Source organism: Notamacropus eugenii, chromosome 1 (assembly GCF_028372415.1).
Source record: "Notamacropus eugenii isolate mMacEug1 chromosome 1, mMacEug1.pri_v2, whole genome shotgun sequence".
Classification (NCBI taxonomy): Eukaryota; Metazoa; Chordata; class Mammalia; order Diprotodontia; family Macropodidae; genus Notamacropus; species Notamacropus eugenii.
In genome coordinates, this window is record NC_092872.1 from 716,146,762 (window position 1) to 716,158,991 (window position 12,230).

The 12,230-nt window shown below is 46.8% G+C and overlaps 1 protein-coding gene across 3 annotated transcripts in view; it reads left to right on the forward strand.

Annotated features, from left to right (window-relative positions):
• The first annotated feature begins 72 nt into the window (after positions 1 to 72).
• CNGB1 (cyclic nucleotide gated channel subunit beta 1) overlaps positions 73 to 12,230 on the forward strand; it is a 105,593-nt gene continuing 93,435 nt past the window's right edge. The window contains exons 1-11 of one of the 3 annotated variants that reach the window (XM_072636671.1): positions 73 to 905; positions 1,476 to 1,533; positions 1,790 to 1,859; positions 3,590 to 3,707; positions 3,828 to 3,870; positions 5,092 to 5,131; positions 6,382 to 6,469; positions 9,072 to 9,111; positions 9,416 to 9,590; positions 10,302 to 10,374; positions 12,119 to 12,155. In XM_072636671.1, the coding sequence (XP_072492772.1) occupies positions 687 to 905; positions 1,476 to 1,533; positions 1,790 to 1,859; positions 3,590 to 3,707; positions 3,828 to 3,870; positions 5,092 to 5,131; positions 6,382 to 6,469; positions 9,072 to 9,111; positions 9,416 to 9,590; positions 10,302 to 10,374; positions 12,119 to 12,155 (961 nt within the window). In that variant the 5' untranslated portion in view covers positions 73 to 686. The other 2 variants (XM_072636672.1, XM_072636673.1) reach the window with 2 other exon arrangements.

Below are 12,230 nucleotides of genomic sequence, written 5' to 3' on the forward strand. Positions count from 1 at the left end.
TATAGCTCTCTAGGCTCTCAAGTGCAGCCCTTTGACTGAATCCAAAAGGGTCACACTTGAGGACCTAGCGATTCAGTCAAAGGGCTATCCTTGAGGACCTAGAGGGCCATATGTGGTCTCAAGGCCACAGGTTTCCCACCCAAGGTATAGGCTTTTGTAGCCAGGTCTCCTGGATACAGATCCAGCTAGCTCAAGGATATTATTCTTGGCTGTTACGCAGAGTTAAGTGCAGTATTGGGTTTGGGATTCTAGATTCTAAAACTGGAACCTAGTTGACATCTAGGTGATGAGTCCAAGGCCTAGAAAAGTTGAGTATCTAGACCCATATAAGTGATTTTTTCAAAGTCATATAGGGAGTAAGTGGCTGAGCAGGATATGAACCCAGGTCTCTGACTCCACACTCAGTATTCTTTCCATTGTATCCCTGTACTTCTAATCATTGAGTCATAATCAGAGAGATGGTCATAAGTGGAATGGAGTTTGGGGAGAAAGGGAGGTCAAAAGGATAGAGGGACTGGGAAACCTAGAAGAGACAGTGGGGAGTGCTTTAGCTCTGTCTCCCAGATTGGGATAAAAGGAATTCCTCTGGTCTCTCCCAGAATGGGAGTTTGACCCACTGGGGCTCCCAGTAGCCCCCAAAGGTGGGAGGCTGCCATTTCCAAGTTCAGGCTTCTGTGGCAGGTGGTATGGGCAACAGATGGTCAGGGGAAAGCTTGAGGAAAAAAGTCTTCTTCTTCCATCAAGGTGAAGGGATGTTTAGCTGGTTTGAGAGAGTGTTGCCTCAGCCGCCGGGCACTCCGCAGAAGATTGGGGAAGAAGAGGAGGCAAAATCGAATCTGGAACCAGGACTAACAGAACCAGTGTTGAAGGAGGACCAGCCCATGAAAAAAGAGGAGCCCGAGCCGGTAAGACTGGTCCTTGGTGGTGCCACAGGCTCACAGTTTGAGGTCAGAGAGGAGAAAACAAGCCTAGAGAGGTTAAATGTCTTGTCACACAGCTAAGTGTCTGAGACTGGATTCCAAGCCAGGTCTTTCTGACTCCAGTCCAGTGCTCTGACCCCCTGGACTCCCTGCCTGCCTCCAAAGGCTGGTGGGAGGAGGATGCCAAAACATGGCACAGAAGGCCAGCTTCCCCAAACAAATAACAGTTATCTCCATGTTGCTTTAATGTTTGCTCATAATAGCCCTGTGATGTCAATAGTGCTGGTATCATTACCCCCATTTTACAGATGAGAGAAGTGAGTCAGTCAGTAAGTGTTCTAGCTAGGACATGAGCCTAGGTCTGATGCCATGACTGGCACTCCTTTGACCACATCTGTCTTAGACTCTCAGGTGTCAATGAGTCCTTTCTTTCCTCTTTCCCTCCCCTTGCCCCCACCCACATACCTCCATGGGTATGTTTAGCATTTTTATTTAACATGGAGCCTTGGGAGGGTGACTGAGGATTCTGACCTCTTTCTGTTGTACTCTCCCTAGGCTCCAAAGGAACCATCTGGATGTATAGAGATGCCTCCCCAGTGCAGGAACTCAGAGGGTGAGTCCAGAAAGCCCCCCAAGAGGTCTCTGAGCCATTGTCTTGATAGACTAGATGAGGAGGGATGGAAGCTTTATGATCACTACCCCTCCCACTAACCTTTTGGTACAGACTGATCTGGGCCATCCCATTCTTGTGGTCTCTCCAGTACCTGAGCTATCCCCAAGTTTCTTTTCTCTTTTCAAATCCTACTCAGCAAAGCAGTTCAATGGCTTGGGAAGAATGGACTCTAATATCACACTTTTGTTTTTCCCAGTCCCCCAGGAGACTGTGGAGTTGCTGCCTACATCTGATTCAGTCCAAGCTCCTCTGGCTCCTGGGAACAGGTACCTGCTCCCTCAGGGGATTCATATCTGGTCCAGGGCCAGTGCTGAAAGGAGGCAGATGCTTTCTGGTGGGAGGTGGGAGCACAGAGAGCTTGGATGAGCGCAAAGACCTCAGTGGTGGAGTGATGGTGTTCCTTAGGACTGAGCACCAAAATTAGACTGGTTCCACAAAAATCAGCAACCTCTCTGATGGATCTTCCATACCACAACCAAATTGATAATAATAAGGAATAGGTGTGTCTAGGTCACTCTCCTCCTCAAGATTCTTCAATGTCTTCTGATTGCTTCTGAGATAAAGTACAAATCACTGTGTTCAGTATTTAATAGCCCCATACAATCAGTCCTCCTAGGTCAGGGATGGGGAACCTGCAGCCTTGAGGTCACATATGGTCCTTGGGCGTGGCCTTTTGACTGAGTTTAAGTTTTATAGAACAATTCTTTTAATTAAGGGGATTTGTTCTATGAAGTTTGGATTCAGTCAAGGGACTGCACTTGAGGACCTAGAAGGCAGGTTCCCCACCCCTGTCCTAGGTCATCTCCCATGCTCAGAATGCAATCCTTCTCTGCTTCTACTTAGAATTCTGGCTTCCTTCAAAAGTCATGTCAAGAACCACTTCTTACAGAAACTCTTTCCTAATTCTCCCCCTGCCCCCAGTTGATACTGTCTCAATGAAATTACTTTTTAAATGTGTATGTGTTCTCTCTCCCTCCCTCCCCCCATCCCCATATTGAATATTTTCTTGAGGACATGAGTCTTCCGTTTTTACATTCATGGTATCTAGCATACGTGCTTGTCAATAATAACAGTACTTATATAGTGCTGTAAGCTGGAAAAAGCACTTTACAAAAGTCATCTCATTTGAGTCTCAGAACATACCTGTGAGTTGTACAGGAGCTGAGAATTGAACCCAGTTCTTTGGATTCCAAATCCAGTGACCCTTGGATGCTGGTTTCTAAAGTTTCTTCTATTATGCCTCACAATCTGAGGTTTTCATGGGTTGGAATAAAGTCCAGTCTCTCGAATCAGAAGGATCCTCGGAGATCATCAAATCTCACTATTTCATTTGAGAATCTCCAAATGGTTGAGTCATACACATAGTAAGAGATGGAATATGAACTCAGGTCCTGTATCTTCATCTCCAGCCCTCAGGGAGGACTTTCTGGAGTAGATAGTACTTGATCTAGGCCTTAAAGGATTGAGGAGAGAGGTCCTTGGGCCAGGGATGGGGAGGTGGGGGTGTCTAGGAGAAGAGATTGGTCTGCCTTGAGATAGACTGGGGTATCTAGGTAGGAGGCTGTGGGAGATGAGGAAAGATGGGTCAGTTGCTGAAGGGCATGGGATGGGTGGGAGCCAAGAGTAGAATTCCTTAGGAGGAGGGCTACCGCCTAGTGGTGATAGGGGCCAGAGGAGGGGGCGGTGTCGAGAACATGAGTTCCTAATCTTTATTATGTCATACCCCACTTTTGGAGTCTGATGAAGCTTATGGATTCTGCAGAATAATGCTTTTAAATACATAAAATACAGCAGAAATTACAAGGAAAATCAAATACATTGAAAGACAGATGGAAATTTTTTTCCCACCCAAGTTCACAGAATCCCTGCAATCTACTCAGGCTTATTTATGAACCTCTGGTCTAGAAGATGCAGTGGTGGGAGCAGGGAGTGATGGAGAGTTGGGGAGTCTCAGTGGCCGCCTACCTAACTGCTCTCATGGCTCTTGTCCTTCCAGCAGTGCCAGTGGATGGGTCCTGACTTTAATGACAAAGGGGTTCCAGAGAGTGGTCCCACAGCCTCCCCAAGCCCTGACAGGCCAGAACTTGGAAAGCAACACCAATGTTTCTGACCAGGTACCTGAGGGGAGGCAATGTGGGGTATTAGGTGCTAAGGTTCCTGCCTTGGTGTTCTTTGAAATGGGAGATGCCTCTAAGGCAGGTAATCTAGTCTTTCTGGGTTTCTGATCCCTGCAGGCTGGAGCACAGACCCTTGGGAATGAAGAAATGTCAGGTCCAGGTAAGGACCTACTGAACTGTGGCCTTCCTCTCTCTCTCTCTCTCTCCTCTCTCTCTCTCTCTCTCTCTTTCTTTCTTTTTTCTTTCCTTCTCCTTCCCTCCTCCCTTCCTCCCTTCCTTCCCCCTCCCTTCCTCCCCCCTTTCTTTCTTTCTTCCTTCCTTCCTTCCTTCCTTTCTTTTCTTCTTTCCTCTTCCAAGCTGCTGTTGTTTTCTTGGGGTCTTGCCTTGAAATCACAGCTAGACACTACTTTGGCTAGAAGGAGTCTTAGAGCTCCTTAGAGATAAGCTTAGATAAGTTCTTTGTACATACATGTATGTATGCATCCACACATGTACACAGATTTGTATATAATATATACATATATAATACATATGTGAGGCACTACATATGCATATATCCACAATGCAGTGCATGCAGATGTATATCCACACATACATATACGTATGTACATGTATGTATAGATGTATGGTGTGTGTACACATATGATATGACATAAGTGTATATACTATATGCATATGTATATACCCATACATACTCAGAGAGAGACAGAGAGAGAGAGGAGGGAGACAGAGAGACAGAGAGAGAGCTAGAGAGACAGAGAAGCAGGTTCCTTTTCTGAATGAGGTCAGTTTGGGGTGGCTGTTACCACTCCATATGCTCTCTGGACACGCACTGGTTAATGTGTAAAGAGGAAGCCCAGTAGGGTGTTGGTGGGGGGAGGGAGCCAGGCTTCACTTCGTCTGCAGTGGATCCTGTACCTGGTGAGCCCCCAGGGGTGGTGAATTGAGAGCAGCCAAGATTTTGCAGTCAGGCAGACTGGGGTTCATGTCCCTTCTTCTGACTCCTCTGACATGTACTGACTGACTATGGGAAAGTCATTCAGCTCTCAGTGTTCTAGGAAATCTCTAAGACTCTAAAGTTGTCCAGAAGGTACTGAGATACACTGGGAGAGGGAATTTCCTCACAAGGGAGTTCGCTGTAGCAATGGAACCTCGGGTCCAGTCCTCATCCCTCATACATATGGATAATTAAGCACTGATCTCTTGTTCTGTCCCAACCCTCCTAAGATATCTAGGCTTCTGAGACTGAGCATTAACCTTCTAAGGCAAAGGGACTGTATCCTTTTAGCTTTTTCTGATAGATGTGCAGCCCCCAGACCCCAGGTACCTGAAGAGGTGTGCAGCCTACTCTTTGATCCCTTTTGGTTTGTTATCCTTTCAGGGCTGGCACCAAACGACAACACTGACAGCCAGGACAAGGGGTAAGTCTTCAAACTCTTGACCCCAGAGACCTAGACCTCCACTGGGGAGAATCTGGTGCCTTCAGAGGCATGAGTGCCTTCTCCGTCTCATTCCACGTGACTCCTGGAGGGTGCTCAGAGATGGCTGAATATTCCAATGAGCTAGAGATATGGAGATAGGGGCTTTGGAAGATCTTCTAGTTGGAATTTGCTTGGACAATCTACTCCCTGGCCTCTTGGACAGCATGATAGCTAATAGAAGCCCTGGACTGGGAATCAAGAGACAGAGGAGGCAAAGTGAACAGCAAAGCTGAGGCTTGAGCCCAGATTTGAACGTTAAGACCGGCATTTGGCTTCTATCTTTTACATTCCCTGCATTGAGGCCTTATTAGTGTTACTGGACTGGTATAGAGGTAGATGGGGGTGTTGAGGACGACTAGTACCTCTGGTATGAGCCTTTTTCAGGGCTTCTTATCCACCTTTGGCGTCCACCTGCCACCGAACTCTCACCCGTGGCTCCAAGACGTTGTAGCAAGCACAGCAGCCACACCCTGATAAACACCTCTGAGCAGATGAGCTAAACCAGGTTGAGGGAATCAGACAGGCTCAAATCCATCAGTGACTTAGGGCCATGTCTACTCTAAGTGTGTGAAGTGGTGGGTAGATGAGAACAGTTAGTTCCCATGGCCATGAAGGGTGCTGAAGCAGGTGCTGTGAAGTTCTTTGAGCTTGGTCAGGCATGGAAGTCACCAAGGTCATCCACTGCATTCTGGGCCATCACCAGTGTCTTGACTTTTGTCCTGCCACTGGCCTATAATGACTCCGGAAGAGAAAGTGAGGCTGATTTATGACTTTGCAACTCTGCCTCACTTAAATCTTGTTTGCTCACAAGTCGAGACATGACCCCATGAGGTCATTGTTCCTCTTCAAAAACGAAGGATAGACAATAGCAGTGATACAGAAGAAAGCTAGGAGTCAAGATAGACCCTCACATTGGCTGGGATGCAAGCAGGAAGGGGAATAATGATGCTTATTAGGTATCTAGGGGGCCTGGAATCAGGAAGACCGAGGTCAAATGTTCATGAGCTATGTGAACCTAGACGAGTCACTTAACCTCTGTCTGCCTCAATTTCCACCACTATCAACTGAGGATAATGATAGCACCTGCCTCCAAAGGTGGTTGTGAGGATCAAGTGAGAGAATATTTGTAAACCCTGGCACACAGTAAATGCTTAATAAATGTACTCTCCCTCCCTCCCTCTTCTTTACAGGACTGGAAAAAGAGTCATCAAGTGGCTAGTGCAGGGTTTGGAGAAAGTACTGCCACAGCCTCCACCCCAGCTCCTGAAAATTTCTGAGGTGAGCAGGAGGACGATCCTCCCCTGGCGCAACAGGAACAGAACTGGTGGGAACCTGTGCCCCTCCCCCACCTCACAAGGAGTAACCAGGGTGGGGTGATCTGGGTTCCTTCTTAGGCTACCACATTTAGAGAGTGCTTGCGCTTCTTTTTAGACAGTTTCTATGCTTTGACAGCATAGAAACAAGAAGCCAGCCCCTGGCCAAAGAGCAGCATTAGCTTACAAAAGGAAGCTTCCCAGTGGCATCATGCTGGGGGGAGGTTTTCCCTCACCTCACCCAGCGGAGGCTTTAAGCCAGCGTCCTAGCTTCTCTGTCTCCTGGCCATGGCTCTTGATCCATCTGCTTTTCCCTCTATCTGAGGGCACCTTTAGCCTCTTGTCCTAAGGGATAGTTTGCAGCGTTCAGCCCATGTACAAAGGATCCCTAGTCCTAGCTCTGGATTGATCCCACCATCCATAGCTTTGCCAATGCTTTCAAGCAGACCAGAGTCAGAGGGAAGGCTTGGTGGGCTTGTCAAAGGAGGAATAGTCTTACAAGACCTCTTCATTCTGGCTGCTTGGGATGGATAATGATGCCTCAGTATCCACATCTGTAAGATGTGAGGTTTAGACTAGACGATCTCTGTGGTCTGTAGGGTGAAAGTGGGTAGGCTGCTGGTGCTATGTTAAGAGGGGTTTTCAAACTGGCATTGAAGAAAGGGCACCAAGACCAAGAAGGCAACAGTATCCACCCTCTGCCTGACCATCAAGAAGAAGCAGAAAACTCATAGGAGATCTTGGATGTCATCTTGTCTAACCCTCACATTTTACAAATATGGAAACTGAGGCATCAGGAGGTTGAGAAGAGATCTCAAAGTCCTCTAGCCTAGTCTAACTCATATTTTACAAATATGGAAACTGAGGCATCAGGAGGTTGAGATGGGACCTCAAAATCCACTAGTCTAATTCTCACATTTTACAGATAGGGAAACTGAGGCTCCCAGAGGTTGAGTGACTTGCCCAGGTCTCATAGCTTAGTAAGTGTTGGGGGTAGGTTTCAAACCCAGGTCTCCTGAATCCTAATCTTGTGTTGTTTCCACTAACTGATTCTACCTCAATCAGCAAATCTTTGTTGAATGCCTACTACGTGCTCAGCCCTATGCTAAGCAAGGCGCACTGTAGGAGAAAAGACAGGGGAAATAAGGCACATTGTAGGGAAATGGAAGGGACAGAAGCAAACTCCTTGCCTCTTCTATGCAGGTGATAACTGAAGACAGCACAAGGTAGGATAGTATCCAGAATAATGATGCTAGCAGTGGCAAAGGAGTTCAGCGAAGGGGGATATCAATGTGAGGCTGAAATAATCAGGGGAGCCTTCTAGGAGGAAGTGGGGACCTGGGACTGGCTTTAAAGGATGGGGATGATTTGAATATTAAGAAGAAAGCAGAGAAGGGCCATTCCTTGTAAAATCCAATATAGGGATTTTTTTTCTCAGGATATTTGTATTTAGAACTGGAAGGAATTTTAGAAATCCTATTCCCTTTTCCCTCCCTGCCATTTTAGAGATGAGAAGACTGAGGTCTAGAGAGGTTGTGGTTACATAGGTAGAACTGGGTCCGACCAGTCATACAAGTGAGAATTGTGATTTGAACCCCTTTATTCTCGGACTAGATCTGGGCCTCTTTCTACTATATCACACTTCCTTCTCTTGGTGGATGTGGATACAGTGAAAGAGGGAGGGAGTCAGGACAGGTTTAGGTAGATATTACAGTTTTCTTGTAGCTTCACACTTTCTTAGTTAAGTCAAATCAACCTACACCTACTCTGTGCCACCACTGTGCTAAGAGCTGAGTTTACGAAGAAGGGTGAAAGGACAGTTCCTGCTCTGAAGTCCCTTACATTCTAGTGGAGGAGATAACACATCTAGAGAGGCTTAATTTCCTCAGTCCATGCTATGTGGGTATACCTCCTCATCCACATATTTGCTAATTTGTGGGCGTGTGTGTGTGTGTGTGTGTGATGATGATGATGGCAAATCTGGGGAGACCAAAGCTTCTGCCATTGACACAAATGGGTCCAAGTCCAGTTAACTGTGTACCCTTGGGTAAGTCTTTTCCACTTTATGGACCTCTGAGTTGGGTAGAACTCCTGGTGTCCTTTCTGGTTCTGATGTTATATGATTGATGAGTAGATGGCAAGACCACATTCCTGGGACACTCATTTAGCTCTCTGGTTTTCCCACCCTGTAATCTCTCATGAGGTCTGGAAGCTTGGGTATAAGCATTACTCCAGCAGATGTTGTGGGGATTGAGGGCCCCCAGAGTTACATGGTGACCATGTTCTCTGGAAGTGGGGAGCTTTCATGAAGTTAGGTCCTGGTTACAGGCATTTTAAGAGCCCCCAGCAGTGGACTGACCTTTGCACAACCAGCCTGAGCCCTATCTTCATTTCACTGAAGTCTGCAAAGTCTCTTGTCATCTCCACTCTGTCCTAGGTCTGTATTGTGTGGGGTGGGGAGGATCATTAGGTGCCCAGTGGATGGGGGCTGAACCCTTTGACCTTGTCCCATGTGGTTGGATTGGATGAAGGTTTTCCAGTAATCACTGCTCTTACTGTTGATACAGGCAGCCTGTACTGGGCTTGGAGAAGCAGCTGCAGAACCAGGTGAGGTTCATGATGGACAGGCTAACAGCTCCTGTCTGGGTGTAGCTTAACAATGAAAGAATCTGGGGAGGTTGGGGGGAGGGACAGCTGACCTGGACAGGTAACAGGTATTCTTGTTCTAGAATGTAGCCAGCTTGGACCAGACCTGGGAGAAGGGAGTGCTGAGCAAAGTAAAACTAAGCATTTCTTGGGTGCAGTGGGCTGGGGGAAGGGGCTGGCTGGGTGATGTTTCTCCAGGCCCATGCAGAGGTGCTTGGGCAGTGACCCCCACTAGGGTTATCATTGTTTCTTCTCTTTCTTCCAGTAGAAGCACCCCCAGAAGCCCAACTGGAGCCTCAGGCAAAGGAAATAGGACCCCCACCAGAGAGCTCTGCCCCAATGCCTGCTCCCCCAAAGCCTGAAGAGCCCCCCACAAACCAGGACAGTCAGCCAGATACCCTGTCTGCCTCCTGCCTCCCTCCTGCTGGTGATCGTGCCAGGTGACTTAGGAAAGGGCTCAAGTTTTCCAAGTTCCTCAAGGTTTCCCACTCCCCACATGCTTGAGAAGGAGAAAAAGGATGAGTAGGGGGTGAGTGGGTGAGATCCAACCAAGTGAAATAAGACAGAGAGGGTGGGGGATAGCAGCTCCCCCCTTTTCCCCATCCAGGTCCAACCCAAACATGACGCTGATTAGCTAGGGGGAACAGTGGATAGAGAGCTGAGGAAGACTCTCTGAGTTCAAATCCTGCCTCAGATGTTTACTCGCTGTGTGATCCTGGGCAAATCACTTAACCTCTGTTTGCCTCAGTTTTCTTATCTGTAAAATGGGGATAATAATAGGCACCTATCTCTCAGGGTAGTTGTGACGATCAGATATTTGTAAAGTGCTTTGCAAACCTTAAAGCATTATGTACCAGCTCTCAGCTATTATCTTTATTAGCTGTGTGGTGGTGGCAGTAAGCTGGCCTCTCCTGTCCTTCAGGGCCTCTGACCTGCTCTTTTACCTTTTCAAACCTTTAAGTTCAAAAGGAAGGTGAGTTTTGTGGAGGACAGACATGGGGCCATGGAGGTAGATGCTGTGGAAGGAGAACTCTTTGCCAGAGCCCCTAGATCAGACTCTAGACCAAATCCCAGGGGACCTGGAATGAGCCAGGGAGGATAGAAATCACAGGTGCCAGTATTGTTTACAAGAGAACTTTTCTGTCTACCAGGCTGATGGGGTGGGTCAAGAGGAAACTGGAGATGGTGATCCCTCAGCCTGTTCCTCGGGGGAAGGCGATGCAGGTGAGTGGCAGAGGCTTCCACAGTGATAGGGGGTGAAGCCCCAGCTCCTGCGCTGGAATAGGAAAAATGCCCATTGCGTTGGGGTGGGGTGTTATTGATATAAGATAAACCTCCAGGTGAGAAAACTCCTTCCACCAGTGCAGGTAGCACCTGCTTTATAATTTAGTGTCTTAGAGACTTGGCTCCACTTTAATCAGGACCACTAAACCTCACATAAAGATCTCTGTTGGTACACATCTGCTTAGAAAATCACATATTGACTTCATCTATGTTCTATTGTATTTTTATTTACTTTGTGAAATATTTCCCAATTACATTTCAATCTTGTTCTGGGGACTGTTGCAGGTACTTTCTTTCGCATGTGCCTTTTGCTGGGTCTTTAGAATTGAGCCACCCAGAAATCAGCGTCTATCAAGGCTTGTCAACCTGGTCCCAGGAGTAGAATTGTTCTGTGGGAACGGGCACTCAGACCCAAAGCTGCCAGTCTCCTGCCTCTGCCTCACTTGAGAAGCCAGACATCCTCAATTCTCATGCAGTGGGCTCCGAGGGTCCACAGTTGGGAGCTATCCTCCCTCCCTCCCTCCTTCCCTTCCTCCCTCCATCCCTCCCGCCCTCTCACTTCCCAGTCCTCACTTCTCAGCTGCACACAATCCTAGCTCCCACCCTCCTTTCTCTCCCTTTTCCATTCTGCTTCATTCACTCAGTAACTCAGTGACTGCCCTTTTATAATTTCTTTACATCTGGGGGCCTTCAGCCCTAGGAGTCTGTCTCTAAGGTCTCCCCTAGCTCTGAAGTTACTGATTCTTTGACCTCCATCCAACCCAATCCAACAGTATAATACACATTCTTCTGTGTGGCATTCCAAACCTTTCACAGCTTGGTTCCAAGCTCCCTTTCCCCTCACACACTGTGTTCAGGCCAAACCTGCCATCTTGCTGTTCCTCACATACAACATTCCATCCTCCTCCTTCCTGTCTACAAACCTTTTCCCTTGTCATTTCCCCAGCCTGGGATGCCCTCCCTCATCACCTCTGTCTCTTCGACTCTCTTTTCCTTCAAAGTTCAGCTGAAACTCCACCTTCTACAAAGTCTTCCGTGATCCCTCAGCTACTAGACCTTCCCCTCTCAAAGTACCTTGTATGTTGGCACACACACATTTATATATACAATATCTGAATACACACACGCACACTTATACATATATCTATATATATACACACATATATGTACATGCAGTGTCTCCCCATATAGTAAGTACTTAATGAATACTTGTTGATTGCTTTAGCAGGCAACAGTTAAGCGACTACTACGTATCACACCCTGTGCTAAAGACAGAAACCTAAAAATGAAATAGTCTTTACCTGCAAGGACCTTACATTGTACTGGGGGTGAAGACAGAAGGAAGGAGACTTGACTCAGAATAGGGGGCTAGTGAGAGTTATTGAGGTGGAGTTATATTAATAGCAATTTGTGTGCTTTATTATTAGTTATAATAATTAATAATAACTAATATATTACATATAACAATATATAATAATATATTAAAATAAATAATAGACAATATAAACAATAAATAATAAGAATAAAATTATAAATGACAATACACTATATTAGCTTATATAATCAATCATATCAACATAATATATGTTAATATCTAAGAAGACTGATCTGTGTGGGGTCAATGGAGGGGGTGGAGCTTAGTAGCCAGGAGGAACCTTAATTTTGTTTGTTTCTGATATTGTAGGAACTGGAAGCACCCACCGATTGCACCATGCAGAACAGTAAGTGATTTTCTTGGGGGTTCTTGGATTGGGTAGATCTCAGAGCTGGGTTAATTTGTGCCCTGTGGTGTGAGC